This window comes from Astatotilapia calliptera, chromosome 4 (assembly GCF_964374335.1).
Source record: "Astatotilapia calliptera chromosome 4, fAstCal68.1, whole genome shotgun sequence".
Taxonomy (NCBI): domain Eukaryota; kingdom Metazoa; phylum Chordata; class Actinopteri; order Cichliformes; family Cichlidae; genus Astatotilapia; species Astatotilapia calliptera.
In genome coordinates this window covers 2,226,797-2,246,807 of record NC_137425.1, presented here as the reverse complement: position 1 = coordinate 2,246,807, position 20,011 = coordinate 2,226,797, and the positions used below count along the sequence as shown (strand labels likewise).

The 20,011-nt window shown below is 41.9% G+C and overlaps 1 protein-coding gene across 1 annotated transcript; it reads right to left on the bottom strand.

The window, feature by feature from the left end:
- Positions 1 to 1,014: 1,014 nt before the first annotated feature.
- LOC113021442 (uncharacterized) lies at positions 1,015 to 18,292 on the bottom strand. The gene is made up of 8 exons (XM_080300661.1): positions 18,263 to 18,292; positions 16,390 to 16,991; positions 15,943 to 16,286; positions 12,574 to 12,623; positions 12,365 to 12,502; positions 10,403 to 10,534; positions 8,911 to 9,340; positions 1,015 to 1,604 (listed from the first exon to the last, which is right to left on the bottom strand). The coding sequence occupies exons 2-8, from the start codon at positions 16,968 to 16,970 to the stop codon at positions 1,141 to 1,143; spliced, it is 2,139 nt and encodes a 712-aa protein (XP_080156787.1). The 5' UTR covers positions 16,971 to 16,991; positions 18,263 to 18,292; the 3' UTR covers positions 1,015 to 1,140.
- Between the last annotated feature and the right edge of the window lie 1,719 nt (positions 18,293 to 20,011).

The following is a 20,011-nucleotide window of genomic DNA, read 5'->3' as shown; positions in this document are numbered from 1 at the left end:
GTGTTTTATATGAATCCAATCAAATCACGAGAGGCTGTCACAGAAGCAAAAACACACAGAAATACTAATTTCATAGTATTCGAGCATTACTCAAAGCATACAGGCACTGAGGCAAATAATGCAACGATTATGAAGTGCAAAGCTGGATTTATGAAGTCAGCACAGAGACTTTGGGCTGTGAAACCACCTCACAGATGCTGATCGCTGACTACCTCTTCATTTCGCGCTCTTATGAGCAGCTGTGTCTTTCGGGGTGAGTCACAGCCTGCAAAACTGGCATCAAAAGGCATCTAACTGTTAATAACACTGGCAGCTACACCCGCTTTATAAACAAGGTTGCATGAGGTGAAAGTTTATCCACCACAGATCAAACTGCAGGTGCTGCCAGCGTCCACATGCAACTGAAGTCAGGGATGCATTTAAACTAGGAGGTGTGGTCCATGTTCAAAAGCAGACAGATATTTAAACAGCCGCACGTGCAGGATGGACGAACAGCCTCCCATCACAAGTCTCATGAACACTGCTCAGCTTTGAAGTCACCGATGAAGTCCTGTGTGCTACATAAAGCTGCTTCTTTGTCTTTGGAAGATTATTATTGTTACTCAACACAGACACTAAAGTGTGAGCACAGTGTGACCTGATGTAACGTGACGTCCTTGAAAAGCCACAGTGTAAGACTGCCTTGGATGGTATCAGTGAAAAGCAGTGTTTCATTTGTTTCTGTAGCTCAAGGACGAAGCTGCAAAAGAATGTGTCATACAAAGTTAACATATGTCCACTAAGACGAGAGAAAGTGTCTTTCTCAGCCTGAAAATCAGCTGTAATTCATTGTGCTGACACCGTGTGTCTGATTTTTAGAGCCGAATGTTTTAAAGACGTCTTAATTTAAAAGTAGAAAATTACAGGTCGCCCAGGCCTTCATGTCTTTAAGACATACCTGTAGTTTCACCTGGCTTCATATATGACTGGTTCTACTGTATATAAAAATCTTGTTGAACACACACAGAGAGCAGCTCAGTTTAATGACACGTTTATTCTTCGGTTACAGTCACACGGTTACAGAAGAACACGTCATTTATTTTATCCAAATATATAAAAATACATTTGAACGTACAAAATAATCAGAACCTGCTCCTGAGTTTACCTATAGCCCCATGCGCTGCCTCCAGCGCCCTGGACAGGTTTTGGTTTGATGGTGCCGATGATCGAGATTCGAGTCGGGTCCCAGACACAATTCTCCTCCAGGCCGCTCTTCACCATCCCACAGCCGGGCGGCACCCAGGCGGTGTCATAGCCACTGTATTGCCAGGTCTTCTGAAGTGGGTGGTTCTGATAGTTGATGACGATCACCCGTCCCACGTTGACCTTAACTTTAATGACAACTCTGTCATACTCAGGGTAATCAATGGGATAGCGACTTGCTTTCTCCAGGTCTCTGCTGAGGTAGACCCCCGGACCGAGCATCCCATCTTTAGACTGGCCAAAACCCGTCATCAGGATTCTTTTAGCATTCGCACTGGTGGTACCGTGGTACATGACGTAGGTTCTACCGTCTCTTGGCCCTTCACAATCCAGTCGGATTACCCCTGGAGGCAGGAAGTCATCTTCAGCCCACTGGAAGTACATTTTTCTGATTCGGATGTTAGTGTGATTGTCTCTGCAGGAAATCATGAGAACATCACAGCGTTAAGAACAAGAAGCCTGAACTTTAAAATAGAGAGTTAGTTATATTAAATGGGGAGTTATTATAAGAAATCAGGTGTTTTAAATGATTTTTACAGTATTTATAACTCATTATAAAATAACAGTGGTTAATCCTAAATACTTTCCAGTCCAGGCAGGTGTTGTGTTTCATTGTGTTGCGTCAGATCTGACGATATGAGATACATTTAATCTTTTTTTTGTTATCTCTCAAATTGGGAATTATCACTTCATTATCAAAGTGGGCATGGACGCTCTGCTGGCTGCTGGGCTCCTGTTTCTGGCTCATGCCGCTCTCTCTCTCTCACACACTCACAAGAAGATTGTTGATTTATGTATCTGTGCATTTTCATGCTTTTGTGTTTCAGGTGCTGTATGTTTGTTTTTTCTCACAGGTGCAGCAGCTGGTGATACATCGTGCATTTCTATCTGTGCTCTGTCATGTTCTTATTTTCTCCCCTCTTCCCCCCTTTTTATTTCCTCAGATCTTTAAAAAGCAAACCGTATTTGGCACAACAGTGTGTTCAGATTATAGTTCTGACTGCAAAAGTAAAAACAAACAAAAGATAAACTTGCTGTGCCAAAGATGAGTGTCTGGCCTCAGAGGTCAGCGGCTCTTCCTGACTTAATTTGACTGTTATTAATGGAAAAATGAATATTTGTAGAAAAATAAACATGTAATAGAATAAGTTTGAATTGGCTCACTGTCCATGTAGCTGTGAAAGCCTGATGACGATGTTCTGTTTAATGTTCACGTTTATTTCACAAATCATCACCTCACTGAAAAGTTGTTTCACAATAAGTAGAATTTCAAACTCAGGTTTTCTGAATCACATTTCCTGCACGGAAATGTGATTCAGAAAACCTCTCGCTGGACTTTCACACATTTGAAAAGTTCATCATTAAGTCCTGATAAAACTGACATAAATCTGCTTTTATCAGTCGGAAAGTTCGCAGCTGAGTGTAAATATGTCCTCATTCACACAGTACTGACAACGTTTACTGCAAACATTCAGACTTTTTAAGGAAAAAAGAAGAAAAGTGTGTTTGCTGAGTCCACGTACCTCTCTGCAGGCTGGTCCAAAAATGGAGTCTGTGCCTCACTCTGCTTCTTTTTCAGGAGGAAATACCACAAACAGACATCCTCCTTTCAGTTTCGTTTCACGTGCTGTTAAGTCCTTCACTTTAGGTTATAGGCAGTATGTGCTGGATTACTTAGTGTGAGTTAGGTTTCACTCCTGCCATCCAGCAGCTCATAGATCAGGGACTTTTTGGCAGAACAGGAATTTTGGTTCTTTCCAGTTTTTCTCCATGATCGATTTAAGGTTTTAAAGGAAATTAGTCTCTTTGATATTTCTAAATATATGCTCTTGCTCAGATGCAGATGAGCTCTACAGCAGGTTATCAAAAGACTCAAAAGGAAACAGGAAATTCCCGTCCACTCATTTTCCTGCTGTATTTGCAAAAGTTTCCATTGTCCTGCTGCAGACTGACTTACGTTTGCACAACATAAACCAGCTTACAGGGATACAGCTGACATATTTCCCATTATCAGTGTGACTCTAAGGATCAACATCATCACATTGATGTCCTTCTGTAGCGATGAGGGCTTGTGTGCAGAGACATCGACGCTATTAGATTATTCTGTTATTATATGTTACCTTATATATGTAATCAAAGTAGTTGAATTAGAATACTGCTGTAGATCACATTATACCCTTTAATATAGAGTGTGTGAGCTGTATGTAGTTTAGTTCTCATTATACTTTTGAGTTAACAGAACATATTTACATATTAGTTCATTAGATAAATGTGCATCACTCTGTATCCTTGATCTGCTGGGAATGTGTTACACTGTTTTCTTGACATGCTTAATTGTTGAATCATGAAGAGAAGATTGTAAGCAGGAGACTCTGTGTCTAAAGACAGGGGAGATAGATAGACCACATTCCACACCCCCACCTTACAGAAAGCAGAGAAACAACTGCCGAGGTCATAACTTAGGCGCTGTAACAGAGAAAAAATGTGATGTTTTGGCTTTTACGACTAGCTGGGGGCCACTAGAGACTATAAAAAGCTGAGCAACCCGTCACCATTTTGAGACATGTGCCTGACCCTCTGGTAGCATCTCTCCCGTCCGGACGTTGTAATGCTCTGACTGTTGAATTGTACGGAAATAAATGATTGTTGATTGAGCATTTATACACCGAGTATTGTCCTTCCTTCAGCCCAAAGATTCAAAGAATTGGGAGATTTCAACAACGCTGATCTCTTTGTGTTGTTTCATACGTCTCTTTTATCGTCCTGCAGTTAATTTGTTCATTGTTGTGTTGCTTTGTAGCTTCTTGTGGTCGCTGAGCATCTTTTTAAAACTATATTTTTTCATTGTTTTGTGTGCACAGACATGTAAAAGGTGACCCAACACAGACTATGAGCACAGTTTGTGTTTGTGTCATTCTTCTGTCTGTTTGATACCATTGTGTATTTCCTGACAGTCATTTTTCCCTCTTTGCTTTTTTAGTGTCGATACTTTTACATCTTTGCGTGTTTTTAAAATTTTGTACCTTTGCGGTTGTGATATTTTCTTTCTTTTTGTACATCTTTGGTCCTTTTGAATCTAACTGGTGTCACTTTATTGCTTTATTGTAATAACTGGAAACCCTGGTCAGTGGTCATTTTATTGTCCCCAATGGGAAATTGATTTGCAGCATGTCTACTCATCAAACAACTCAGACATTTAAGAAAAACAAACAGAACAGCCCAAGTTTTATCAAGAGCTGCAAGAAAGTGCCGTGTGTGACAGTGTTGGCAACAACAGTTATGGTTTAGTGTTGTTAAGCACGATAATAGCAGCAGGTATAAAGACACTATGTCTCGTGGTTTTCTCTGCAGGCACTTCACACCGATGACCTGAAGGAAGCAGCTGAAAATCTCTAAAGAGACGGTTTGTTTGAAACTTAACATGACAGAGGTCGCCTTCCTCAGCACCTGCCTGTTATAAAAGTCCAAAAGCTGGACCTGAGACCTCCCTGAAGTCTGACCAGGCACTTTAACCAGGTTACCCAGTCCGGTCTTATTGGTCAGTGTCATGGTCCCTGTGTCTCTCCAGCTCGCTCACTCTTGGCCACATGTTTTGATATTGCTTTTCTCTCTCTGGCTGTGTCCCAATTAAGAGACTGCACGCTTGAAGTACGCATTTTAAATGCGATTACGTCACCGCCACGCGACGACGGCTGTCCCAATTCGAAGTGTACTTCAAATGCATACTCCAAATGCGCCGTCGATTTCCCCAAATATCAAGCGTGGTCCGGTGCACGCTTCGTGGTACCATATATCCCACAATTCATAGCGCGGCGGTGGGTGTGGATAATTTTGCCGCAAAATACGGCAGAAGGGAGCGGCTGAAGAGGGTTTTTTTTTTCCTCCAAACTTTATTGAACTTATAAAGCGAACAGTCAGTCATTCCAGTTCAGTTTGTACAGTAGACATACAAGGCAAATAAGAGTAACAATATACAGCACAATGAAAAAAGAAGGAGAAATAAATAAAGGAGAAAAAAGGAAAAAAGGGGGGAATGTGACAGACTTCATAACAACTTTGTACTTGAAAGTTGTGACAGCTCATTCGTTAAACATTTCTGAATGAATTTCAATCAATGATAAACCTTTTTTATTGGAAGTTAATTTAAGAGAGTTTAAGTAATATTCAATTTCAATCAAAAACAAATTAAATGATGGGGTTGAGTTTTGAAATTTACATTTATGTATGTGGAATTTCCCTAATAAGATGGAGCGGCCGAAGAGTGAACTGTCAAAAGTACTGAATATGACGTCACTTATTTATGTGCGAATGTTTAATAATTAAAGTCAGTCATATATCCACAAACACAACAAGCTGAAAGTCAGTGATTTATGTATATGTGTGTGCGTAGATATATATACACTCAACAAAAATATAAACGCAACACCTTTGTTACTGCTCTCATTCCCCATGGGATGGACGTAGAGACCTAAAATTCATTCCAGATACACAATATAACCATCCCTCCCAAACAGTGGTCACAAATCAGTCCAAATGTGTGGTAGTGGGCACATCTGCTATATTGAGATAATCCATCCCACCTCACAGGTGTGCCACATCAGGATGCTGATCTGACATCATGAGTAGTGCACAGGTGTACCTCAGACTGCCCACAACAAAAGGCCACCCTGGAATGTGCAGTTTTTGCGCTATTGGGGGTCTGGGGACCCAGAACCGATCAGTATCTGGTGTGACCACCATTCGCCTCATGCAGTGCAACGCTGTCGTATACGCCGGTCAAGCACATCCCGAACATGCTCAATGGGTGACATGTCCGGTGAGTATGCTGGCCATGCAAGAACTGGGACATTCTCAGCTGCCATCTGCCCTGAACAATGTGAACCATGATTCATCCGTGAAGCGCACACCTCTCCAACGTGCCAGACGCCATCGAATGTGAGCATTTGCCCACACAAGTCTGTTACGGCGACGAGCTGGAGTCAGGTCAAGACCCCGATGAGGACGACGGGCATGCAGTTGAGCGTCCCTGAGACGGTTTCTGACAGTTTGTGCAGAAATTGTTTGGTTGTGCAAACCAGTTGTTCCAGCAGCTGTCTGGGTGGCTGGTCTCAGACGATCTTGGAGGTGAACCTGCTGGATGTGGAGGTCCTGGGCTGGTGTGGTTACACGAGGTCTGCGGTTGTGAGGCCGGTTGGATGTGCTGCCATATTCTCTGAAACGCCTGTGGAGACGGCTTATGGTTGAGAAATGAACATTCAATGCACGGGCGACAGATCTGGTTGACATTCCTGCTGTCAGCATGCCAATTGCACGCTCCCTCATTGCTTGTGGCATCTGTGGCATTTTGCTGTGAGACAAAACTGCACATTCCAGGGTGGCCTTTTGTTGTGGGCAGTCTGAGGTACACCTGTGCACTACTCATGTTGTCAGATCAGCATCCTGATGTGGCACACCTGTGAGGTGGGATGGATTATCTCAATATGGCAGATGTGCCCACTACCACACATTTGGACTGATTTGTGACCACTGTTTGGGAGGGATGGTTATATTGTGTATCTGGAATGAATTTTAGGTCTCTACGTCCATCCCATGGGGAATGGGAGCAGTAACAAAGGTGTTGCGTTTATATTTTTGTTGAGTGTATATATATATATATATATATTAGGGGTGCAACGATATTCGTATCGATATTGAACCGTTCGATACAGTGCTTTCGGTTCGGTACGCATATGTATCGAACAATACAACATTTGTAATTTATTTTATCAACTTTCCTTCTGACGATGCTGTCTGTGTGGAGCGCTCAGTGAATCTGCGTTCGACTACTCCGCCTAGGCTGCACTGTCGAGCGCAGATCCACTGAGCGCTCCACACAGACAGCATAGTCAGAAGGAAGAGCGCAGGGCACCTCCCCCACCCTCATTCAGATCTGGCGTTTGGAATTATTTTGGTTTTCATGTGACGTATGACCCTGAAGGTAAGCGAGTCATGGACTAAAGTAAAACAGTATGTTGGATGTGCCATGCAATGCTCAATTACATGGGTGGGAACTAGTATGTTAGCGCAGTTAGCTCGTTAACGTGTTAGCCGTCTAGCCCCATGCACGGGGCGATCGGCGGTAGCTCGTTAACGGAGATTTGCCGTGTTGTGGTGTTAAGGTCATTTCAACGAGATTAACCTGAAAGCACTAGTGGGAACACAACGAATATGACTGCACATTTACGCCGACATCATCCTAGTGCAAAGACAAAAACAACAAGCATGCTACTAACTTTAGCCGAGTCATTTAGACAGCTGTTAGCACATGATTCTCCTTATGCTGCTGAGAATATAGCCCAGAAGAAGCGGATAGTATAGCTTTTATTTTGGAAAGAGACATTTCTCTGTAATAAACTCTCTTTTCCAAAGATGAGTGATTCCTCAATCAGATACAGGGCTTGCAATATCGCTAGCCTGACATCCCGGGGCTAGCGATTTTTTCAGTCGGGCTACCAAAATCTATCTCTTCCCTGCCCATCGGGCTATTGTAGGAAGAAAAATATATGTCAATGCTTTTGCATTCTTTCAGAAATGTAGCTGGGTAATTATGTCATTGGCATCGGTGAGCCACTGTCAATATGTGACATATTGAAATCGCGTTTGAATTTGCGCTTGTTTTTTTGCTTTCACTTTGCAATCGCGCGAACTGTGTATAGAGAGCTACAGCACTGATCTGTGAGTGATGATAATTTGTGCACCAATTCCTCTGACATCGTCTTATTAATCGTTAGCTTACTATGCAAACATGACAAGTGAAATCTCCCGCAGCTTAAACATGTGAGAGGTTGATCGCGCAGAGAATCGCTGAGCTTATGTGAGTGCGTGTGTAAAAGCATTTCAGTTCTGCTGAGCCAAATAAGACAGGTCAGGGTGAAGAAGTGACAGCCAAAGAAAAGCTTACCACAAAACGGAGAAGTTATGACAAATCAGACTATAAGGCAAAAAGAAAGTGCAGCTTTACGGTTTCATGGACAAAAGAATTTCTGTGGCTGCGATATGATGAGCTAAATAACCGGGGGTTCACATAAGTGGTCCGCAGGTGCGCATTCGCTGTCAAAATAAAAAACACGCACAAGGGTTAGGGTTAAATTTAAAAACTGTACTTTTGAGTTAAAATATATATTTATAATTTTAATAAATGACAAATTAAAAAGGCATGAACATTTTTTTTGTATCGAAAAAATATCGAACCGTGACACCAAAGTATCGAACCGAACCGTGAATTTTGTGTATCGTTGCACCCCTAATATATATATATATATATATATATATATATATATACATATATATATATATATATATATATATATATACATATATATATATATATATATATATATATACATACATACATACATACATACAGTGGGGCAAAAAAGTATTTAGTCAGCCACCGATTGTGCAAGTTCCCCCACCTAAAATGATGACAGAGGTCAGTAATCATTTCTATGGCACGTTTATTTTTCAGGTTACACTGACATGGTTACAAAATATGTCATTTTATGATTTCTTATCCAAATATATAAAAATACATTTGAAAGTACAAAATAATCAGAACCTGCTCCTGAGTTTACCTATAGCCCCATGCGCTGCCTCCAGCGCCATGGACAGGTTTTGGTTCAATGGTGCCAATGATTGAGATTCGATTCGGGTCCCAGACACAATTCTCCTCCAGGCCGCTCTTCACCATCCCACAGTTGGGCGGCACCCAGGCGGTGTCGTATCCGTGGTCATGCCAGGTCTTCTGAAGTGGGTGGTTCTGACAGTTGATGGCTTTAACCCTTCCCACGTTGACCCTAACCTTAATGACAACCTTGTCATCCTCAGGATGATCGATGGGATAGCGACTCGCTTTCTCCAGGTCTCTGCTGAGGTAGACCCCTGGACCGAGCATCCCATCTTTAGACCGCTGAAAACCTGACTTCAGGATCAATCGAGCACTCTTACTGGTGGTGCCGTGGTACATGACGTAGGTTCTACCATCTCTTGGTCCTTCACGGTCCATTCGAACCACACCTGGAGGCAAAAAGTCATCTTCAGCCCACTGGAAGCTCATTTTTCAGATCCAGATGTTGGTGTCAGTGTCCCTGTAGAAAAAAATATGTTACTGACATCAGTGCCAATAAGACAAAACAGATAAGATTAGCTATAAAATTAAGAATTTATTAGTCAGGAAGTTCACAGCGGAGTCCAAATATGTCCTCATACACACAGAACTGACAAGATTCACTGTAAACATTCAGACTTTGTTTGAGTCCACGTACCTCTCTGCAGGTTGATCCAAGAATGGAGTCCGTGCCTCACTCTGCTTCTTTTAACAGTAGACGTCCTTCTTTCAGTTTTGTTTCATGTGCTGTTGCTCGTCCTTGTCTTTAGGTTACAGACAATATGTACTAGGTGTGGTCAGTGTGTGAGTTCGGTTTCACTCCTGCCACCCAGCAACACACAGATCAGGTGTTTTCAGCCAGAATGAAACGTTTGGCACTTTCCAATTTTCCTCCATAAAAGTTTTGTGATATTAAAGGAAATTTGTCTCCTTAATATTTATAATTTTATGCTCTTGTTCAGATGCAGATGAGTTATATAACAGAAACACGTAACAGGAAATTCCCGTCCAGTCAGATTCCTGCTGTATTTGCAAATGTTTCCATTCTGCTGCAGACTGACTTTCGTTTTGGACCAGTGAAAGTTTACGGGAATTTGGCTGATATATTTCCCATATAGCGAGCTCCTGCTGTGGCTCTAAGGCTTCTGCTAACTTTGCATTTATGTAAAGCTGCAGATGCTGAAAATGACGGCCTGAATCTATTATTACACTAAATTGGCTTCTCTCAAAATATAAAAGAGCCCATCAGTGTCTTTAGTCACACATTTGCTAGCATAGATAGCATAGAAACTGAACATTAAACAGTCTTCTTTTGTCTTTTCATTACTTAAATTTATGATAATGGGTTATACAGCTGTGGGGTATACAGTTCATTACAGCAGACGTCTTTCTGAAAGTGCTGTAACTAATAACCCTTTCCCACTACCACCTACTCGAGTCGGCTCTGCACACCTCGACTCCTTTTTGGGGTTTTCTATTAGGTGGTGGTGCCTGGTACCTACTGTTAGTACCTACTCGGCTGGGGATCCAGGTGATACGAAAATGTGACGTCACCAGACGGCATGTCACCGATTGGCTAGTCAGTGGCGTCACTCGATGAGTCTTGAGAGCTTCTCCTTTACAAAAATCTAAACCGCCATTTTGAACCTGGCAACGAGGGAAATGTGTACAGAAAAAACAACACTGTGGCCCCCAAGTCTGACACAAAGGCCCAGACTGAGCAGCAGGTTTACCATCACCTCAACGTGCTGTTGTGGCGTTCATGTCGCACAGAAATTACATCAACATGACCGGAACCGAGTTAAGTCAAGTTGAGCCAAGTAGGTACTAGTGAAAAAGATCTATAAGTTTAATTCAGATCAAACTGAGGTTATTGTACTCGGCCCTGAAAAGCTTAGAAATATGGTCTCTAAGCAGATTCTTACTCTGGATGGCATTACCTTGGCCTCCAGTAACGCTGTGAGGAACCTTGGAGTCATGTTTGACCAGGACATGTCCTTCAACGCTCATATTAAACAAATATGTAAGACTGCTTTCTTCCATTTGTGCAACATCTCTAAAGTTAGAAATATCCTGTCTCAGAGTGACGCTGAAAAACTAGTTCATGCATTTATTACTTCCAGGCTGGACGACTGTAATTCATTATTATCAGGATGTCCAAAAAACTCACTGAAAAGCCTTCAGCTGATCCAAAATGCTGCAGCAAGAGTCCTGACAGGGACTAGAAAGAGAGCATATTTCTCCTGTTTTGGCTTCCCTTCATTGGCTGCTCCTCACATACAACCTCATGTATCAATCTCACCTGATGAATTACGTAATCAACTAAAAAATGCTCTAAGTTCCGTTCAAGGTGGTCTAGGTGAGGAAGACCAATGTAACCTGGAACAAAGAAGGGGTGGAAAGGGAATAAATAACTCACCTGTGTTTCACTCTGCTCTGTTTAAAAAAAATCCTTCTTTCAGTTTTGTTTCACGTGCTGTTGTTAAGTCACTTTAGGACCACACCCAGTAAATATTGACTTAACAACAGCACGTGAAACAAAACTGAAAGAAGGATGTCTCAGAGTGGTTTGAAAGGAAGTTTATTAAAGTGGATTTACAAGTGCAGAATTCATTCTACAAATTATTATTTAAGCACAGAATTCTTTGTTTTGATGCGCGTGGCTCTTGTGGTCCTGCATAGTCAGTGTGTGAATTAGGCTTCACTCCTGCCACACAGCAACACACAGATCAGGTGTTTTCAGGCAGAATGAGACTTTTGGTATTTACCATTGTACCTCCATAAAATATTTAGAACAAAGAGAGGGTGGAAGGGTATAAATAACTCACCTGTGTGTTTGTTTTGTTGCTTAACAATAAGCTACCTGTCATGTCGTTGAATCTGTTGTAAATCCATGTTTAACTTTTTCTGTTGCAGATTTCTTTGTCTTTCACTTTCAGGCAGACTGGATGTGTCGGTTAAGAGTGGCAGACTCATTGTTTTACTTTCCCCAAGAGGGCACACAGATTTACGTTTATAATGCCTTTGTTTTGTTGTTGTTTTTGTGATTGATACCTTTGTCCTGTTGTTGGCAGACCAGGCGTGTGATCGGTCATATGATGTGTACACTGCTTCTTTTTTTGATTGTGCTTTATAGGTGGACTGGGAAACCCTGGGTCAGTGTATAGAGCTGATAACAATGGTCAGTGATCATTTTATTGTCCCCAATGGGAAATAGATTTGCAGCATGTCCACTCATCAAACAACACAGACATTTGAAAAACAAACAAACAGAACAGCCCAAGTTTTATCAAGAGCTACAAGAAAGTCCCATCCTCTAGTTCGCAGTGATCGGTCGCATCACTGGAGGGGACGAAGCCGCTTATAGGAGAGAGGTGTGATGGTCTGATGTCATGGTGTGAGGACAACATCTTCACCCTCAACACTAACAAGACAAAGAAGATGATAGTGGACACGAGGAAGAAGAGGAGGCCTCACCAGCTGCTGTTTATCCGGGGCCTTGAAGTGCAGAGGATGAGCAGCTTTAGGTACCTGGGCGTCTACATCAGTGAGGACCTCACCTGGACACCGAACACCACACAGCTGGTCCAGAAGGCTCAGCAGCGGCTGTATTTCCTGAGGAAATTTGGTATGTCGGCCAAGATCCTAAGCAGCTTCTACAGCTGCACTGTGGAGAGCACACTGACCAGCTGCAGCGCTGCATGGTACGGCAGCACTGCTGCTATGGACCAAACGCCTGCAGAGAGTGATAACAACTGCGGAGAAGGTCATCAGGACCCCGCTGCCCTCTCTGCAGAGCATCAACCATCGCAGAGTCCAGAGGAGAGCTGCCTCCATCCTCAAAGACCCCACACACCCCCAACATGGACTGTTCACACTTCTGCCCTCGAGACGGAGGTTTAGGAGTGTGAAATCCAGAACATCCAGACTCAACAACTCCTTCTTCCCCACGGCCATCAGACTCGTGAACAGCTGACCTATTTTCGAACAGTAATAATAACTTTTTGCACATCAGGCCATCCTGCATATTAAGCTACGGCTCTTTTGCACACATCTGTTTCAGAATTAAATATTTTTGTCTCCCTTTCTGTCTTCATTTATTTATTTGTACTATTTGTATTTTAGCTGTTCTATTTCTATTGCATATATTAATCGGCATCTGTGGGTGGACAGCAAAGAAAGAATTTCATTGCACAGAGAAATGTCTTTTTTATTCTTTGGACACATGACAATAAACACTTTGAATCTTTGAATCTTGAAGGAAATGCTGTGTGCGACAGTGTTGGCAACAACAGCAGGTCTTCACTGCAGGCACTTCACCAACGACCTGAGGGAAGCAGCTGAAAATGTGACTTTTCATTCTAAGAGCCTGAGTCCGTTCGGTCCCGTGGCGAAGAGACAGATTACCGTACCAAACAACGCTACAAAACATTAGAACAGATTAAAAATGTATCATAATTTCAGATGAAACATAAAAATACCAGTCTTGGTACGAGGTGGTTCGGGCATCTGACAAGGATGCCTCCTGGGCGCCTCCTGGGCGAGGTGTTCCAGGCATGTCCCACCGGGAGGAGGCCCCGGGGCAGACCCAGGACACGCTGGAGAGATTATATCTCTCGGCTGGCCTGGGAATGCCTTGGTATTCCCCCGGATAAGCTGGAGGAGGTGGCTGGGGAGAGGGAGGTCTGGACCTCTCTGCTTAGGCTGCTGCCCCCGCGACCCGGCCTCGGATAAAGCGGATAAAGATGGATGGATGGACATAAAAATACTCAATTTCCTTACAAACACAGCCGTTGTTGGACCTTTTTTTGTAGCAGCAAACTGTGACTCAAAGGGCAGAACATCAAAAACTACCCTCCAAATACTTGTAACTGTCCACCAGTTCAATGGCTGCTGGCACCGTTTACTATTGTTAGTGCAGGATGGGGCCTGACCCCCTGGAGTCAGTGGCCATGTCTTCAGTTTTCAGGGTGTTGATCTTTAAAAATGACGCCAAGAAGCAAACTCATCCACAGCCCCATGACTTACAATGACTGTTATCATGTGTACTTTGACAGTCATTCTATTACAGAATATAGAGCAGAGGAGAGAGACAACATCACTGTGATGAACCAGTAGAGTATATACAAGGCCTGTATGCAAATATCAGTGGAAGCTCTTCCACCTGCTGCAGAATCTCCTCCCTGATGTTCATCTCTAGAGACGTTAAAGCAGCAGGCCTGAAATCATTTAGTGATGTGGGGTTTGTAGTCTTTACAGCTGGAGCATTTTCTAAAGCTCTGGAACCTTTTGCTTCTGGAGTGATAAGACAAAGATATAAGAAAAGGTAAAGTAAAAATCTGTCAGCTCATTGGCCAACTGAAAACCAGGAGACTTCTTTCTTAGTACTGCTGCACATACACGACCCATATGAAGTGGAGATGTGACTGAGCTGCAGCAGACAGACTCAACCTGAGTCCAAACCTTCGGTGAGTCTGGGTAAAACAAATAAAGTGAATATATCTTCTTATCTGCACGTCGCTTTGGCCCAGGCCACAGTTTCCTGCTCAGCTAGCTCAATCTGACTATTCTGGACTTTTCAGACTCTGCTCGTATCTTTATTAAATTCACAGTAATCTTCCATCTGCTTCTCAATTTCTGTGCTTGACTTTTCCACTTTGGTGCTATTTCACATCCCTGCTCTCCTGTATATGAAGAAACCTCCAAACTAACTCTTAGGGTCCAGTCGTCAGTTTGTCAGTTTTTATGAACTTTAGTGTAAATTCTTTATATTTTCCTTCATTTAAAAATTCTTTTTTTTTTTGGATTAATTTAAAGTAATGCCTGCTGTCATGTCCAGGGGGCGCTGTGGCTCTACAGTAATCACTGCCACATGGATGAACTTGTTAGTCACTCACATGAATCTACTCATTTAAATTCTGTTATGAATTTTTTTCATGTTCACACGTTTTCAGATCTTCACTATGACTCCAGGTTTTATGTGCTGTAGATGACGATTTCATGCTGTCATTCAGAATCAAAAGACTCAAAAAGGACACTTGTAGCAGGCACCGCCCATCCAGCCAGATTCCTGCTGTATTTTCTGCTGCAGGCTGTCTTACATCTACACAACATAAACCAGTTTACCGGAATAACATATTTCCCATAAATGTGATCACTGTAACTTTAAGGTTACTGCTAACTTTGTATTTACACTTTCAAATGTCTCGGAGTATTTTTTAAGCTAAAAAAGCAAACCCATGCCTCCTAAAAAGAGCAAGATCCCCAACAAATCCCCTTTTGTTTTTTGGGGGCTATTTTATGTCCTCTTTGCTATTAAAAAAAATCTTTATAGGCAATTTTTCCCGTTTTGTGTTGTTTTGCTTGGATTTTTGAACATCTTTGTTTCTTTTTTATACTGGTGGTGGTCAGAGGGCCCGGTGGCGCCTGTGTCCGGCAGCCTCGCCTCTGTCAGTGCGCCCCAAGGCAGCTGTGGCTACAACGTAGCTGCCATCGCCAGTGTGTGAATGTGTGTGTGAATGGGTGAATGACTAAATGCAGTGTAAAGTGCTTTGGGGTCCTTAAGGACTAGAAAAGCGCTATACAAATGCAGGCCATTTACCATTTTTTTGATTTTACATTTTTTAAGATCATTATATTTTTTAGTTTTGTCATCTCTGTGGTCAATCACTTGGGAGGATTCAGTGCATTTAGGCACTTTGCTGTTAATGAATATATGAACGTTTACCTTTTTGAATAAAGTATGAAAAGTCTCTTCCAGTCAGAACTTTTTCCTTCCCACTGTCACCAAGTCCTTCTTCACTGATGGGGTCTTCTCACTAAGATAGTAGGCTCTACCTTACACTAAAAATGTTTTAATATGAATAAATATTGAACGGATGTTACCGAGATAACAATATCCAGTTTGAAAAAGGAGACAGGGAGGCAAAGTTGACAATAGAATAAAGGTTTTATTAATAAATAAACAAAAAAGACACATAAGCCTGTATTTTACCCCAAAAGAAAGAAACACACAAAAAAATAAGTGTCGTTCAAAGGCTACATGAACCAAGCTCAGTCTTTATGACCAGCACGACCACGGCCAGCACGACCAGCACCACCACGACCAGAACCAGCACGGCCAGAACCAGCATGGCCAGCACCACCACGACCAGCACCACCACGACCAGAACCAGCACGGCCAGAACCAGCATGGCCAGCACCACCACGACCAGCACCACCACGGCCAGAACCACCACGGCCAGCACCACCACGACCAGCACCACCACGGCCAGAACCACCACGGCCAGCACCACCACGACCAGCACCACCACGGCCAGCACCACCACGACCGCCTTCACTATCAGAATTGCTGTCTGGCATTGGTGCGCTCCACCCCATGGCCTGAAATCCTGCTGGACTACAATGACACATACAAAACTCAATGTCTTTTTTTTTACATTAAAATATATAAAACGCTTCCAAATATGCAAAATACAACAATAACTGCTTGTGGAATTTACCTGTAGTGCATCCATGCACACCATGCATCATAATCATCATCATAATCATATGAGTAGGGATCTGGGAGGTCTGGGAGTGAGTAAGTTAATTCTCTCATCGAGATCGGTCTTGAACCAGCTCGAGTATCCCTGACAGGTTTTGGTTTGATGGTCTCAAGGATTGTGATTCGCTTGGGATCCCAGACACAATTCTCCTCCAGGCCGCTCGACACCATCCCACACTTGGGCGGCACCCAGGCGGTGTCGTATCCGTGGTCATGCCAGGTCTTCTGAAGTGGGTGGTCCTGACGATCTATGCGTTTAACCTTTCCCACGTTGACCCTAACCTTAATGACAACCCTGTCATGCTCAGGGTGACCGATGGGATAGCGACTCGCTTTATCCAGGTCTCTGCTGAGGTAAACGCCCTGACCGAGCATCCCGCCTGAAGACTGGCGAAAACCTGACTTCTGGATCGATGAAACATTTGCCCTTTTTGTGCCATGGTACATGACATAGGTTTTACCATCTTCTGGTCCTTCACGGTCCACTCGAACTACCCCAGAAGGAAGACCGTCATCTTCAGCCCACTCAATGCTCATTTTTTATTTCAGTCAGTGTCCCTGCAGGAAGAAGAATCATTATGATGAGGACATCATCAAATTAAGACAAAAACAGGGTAAGAGTTACCGTTCAAAAAGGCTTATTATTATTATTATTATTATTATTATTATTATTATTATTATTATTATTATTATTATTATTATTATTATTATTATTATTATCATTATTATATGTCAAGTAATTTAAAGGTGTGTCCAGAAAAGCAATTTGAATTTACTTTAAATTAATTTTTAAGTAAAGTTAATCTTAAATAATTTCCAGTCCAAACATATGGAATAAAAATCCACATATACAGTAATATACTAAGAAAAAAAAAGGAAAACATGAATCTTAAAAAGACAGAAACAAAAACACTTGATTCATTTCAGTTGGAGTTTGGCTTTATGATGTCAACATAAAGCCAACAGAAAATAATGATAAAAAATATATATATATAATAATAATAATAATAAAATGCAAATCTCAATAAATCCAACAACTGTCCCCCCAATTTTAAAATATCATAAGATGAATATATTCTATATATTATTTAACACAGTTGGGTAGATACCAAGTATACCAGTGTTGGTATCTTAGTGCAGATAAAAATGAGACCTCTAAGTGGAGCCTCACTGGAGGCCAAGGTAATACCATCCAGTCAGTATCTGCTTAGACACCAGGTTTCTGAGGGTTATTCGCAGGAAGTACAATAACAGTTAAATCAGAATTTAGAAGCAGAAAAAATAGTGGTCATCTAGACCTTTATGTCTTTAAGACAGGCCTGGGTATGTCGTATGTATTATTGTAATAAGCAGCACCTAAAATAAAAAGCACTGGTCCCAACCCAAGAACCATGTGCAACTCTGTGACTACGTTTTGTGGGTGAAGAAGACAGACGAGAATATTTACATGAAAAATTACTAGAATCTACTAGAACCTATTAGAAATTATCCAAACAGGTGCATTGCATTTTCTTCAGCACCAACACCCACAGTACAAAGTACTCGACTGTCTGCAGAGGAATATTATGGTCACTGGTACTGAACGCTGCCTAGCAGGACAGGTCCAGAGAGTGCACTGTCAGAGGCTTTCAGAGGGTCATTGGTACCCTTCACTAATGTTGTTTGTGTTCTCTGATAATCTCTAAATAATGACTGAAACTCTAGAAATAAACAATTCATCTGAAAGAGTCACAAAGCTGATTAGTCAATAAGCAGCTAACTGGACTTTAATTGGCACTTTATGTACACAGAACTATCTGTGAAAATCTAGACTTTGAGGAAAAACGTACGTCTCTCTCCAGGTTCATCCAAAAGTGCAGCCTGTGTCTCAGTCTGCTTCGTTTAAATAACAATGTTCAGCCTTCAGGAGGAAGTACCATGAATAGAAATCCTTCTATCAGCTGTTTCACATTCTGCACATTGTTACGTCCTTCACTTTAGATTGTAGATGATGTTATTTATTGGGAGTGGTCTGTACAGGAGTTATCATAGGTTTCAGTCCTGAGAACCAACTGCACACCACCCAGGGCCTATCAGACAAAACGGGCTTACGAGAACTTTCTTTTCCTCCACGAAAGATTTATGATCAGCACAAATTTGCATTTTCAAAATGTACATTTTCCTATAGGTCTGTAAGACGAATTACAGGCAGTCAGAAATATCAGAAGGACATGTGCAAACGGGAATCACCTGTCCAACTACATTCCTACCAGTATTAAAGTTTCCATTGCTCTGCTGTGTCCTCTCTTACATTTCTCATCACATAAAACATCTTATGGGAATATGGCTGACATGCTGTTAGGCCTGGACTTTTGGAAAATGGCACACGTTTGTAATTTTGCCTCTGTACACAACCACAGTGGATTTTAAATCCAGTCAAGATTTTTAAAAATCAAGATCTGAGTCAAATTAAAGTGCACGCCCACAGCAAACTGCAAAAGTAACCTCGAGGCAAAGACATGGAATATTCTTCAATCGCCAAATACACCCAATAAATGCACTTTGAATGAAGCAGGAGTTGAAAATGCTGTTTCTTCTTTAAGGTGACGAACAGGGAGCAGGAGAAGCAGATCTAAAGGGAGGACGGGGAATAAAAATCACTGGCCCGTTGTTTTGTTTCTCAGTAACACAGCCACCTGTTAGCTTGTTCAACCGGTTTTAAATCCAAGTTTCACTTTTGTTTCAGGTCTTGTACATTTTCTTGTAAGTCACACGTCATGGTATTCATGAGGTGTGGTTAGCAGAACAGCAGGTCCCACATCCATGTTTTTGACAGGAGACCACAAAGATATATAGTTATACGGCCTTTCCCTAGAAAGAAAAGGTGTTGTTTAATTATGATTTTTACCCTGCTGCTAGAGGAGAAGTCAACATATTCTCTTTTACAAAGTTGATAACGACCTTCATGTGCCTGTCAGGGTTACTGTGAGAAGGAAAGGATGTCCTGATAATAATCCATTTGTTTCTTAGTGCTGAATCCAGATGTTGTCCAGATGTCACCACACAATTGATCCATAAATGATTCACGTGTGCCTAAATCCTCAGTCAAGGCCAAATGTGAACCAGAGGAAACTGCAGGTGGGGCTATGTTTAGGTTGAACATGCTGGCACTCAGATAATGAAAGCAGTAACAAATATTACTTAAATATCATGTCGAAAATCAGGTTTGACTCCTACTATATGCTCATTCAAAAACCAAAATTTGACCAGCTGTACTGGGGCTGCCTTATAAAAGAAAACTGGAACAGCAGTGAAAAAACTCCAGTGTGATCACGGTGACAGAAACAGAGACAAAGTAGCAAAATGTTCATATCGATGCTATCAACAGGGTTTCAGTGCTGGGTCGATACTTTGTTTCTATCGTCTAAGATCAGCACTGAAAATGATCCATTATTTTTTAAGTGAAAAAAATATACGTCAAACAGGAACTGTGAAAAATGTCCCAACTTTTCAGCGTTCCCCGTCACGTCTATTTTATTTAACGTCTATAGCACATTTAAACAACAGAAGCTGGCCTAAAGTGTTTTAGACACAGACAC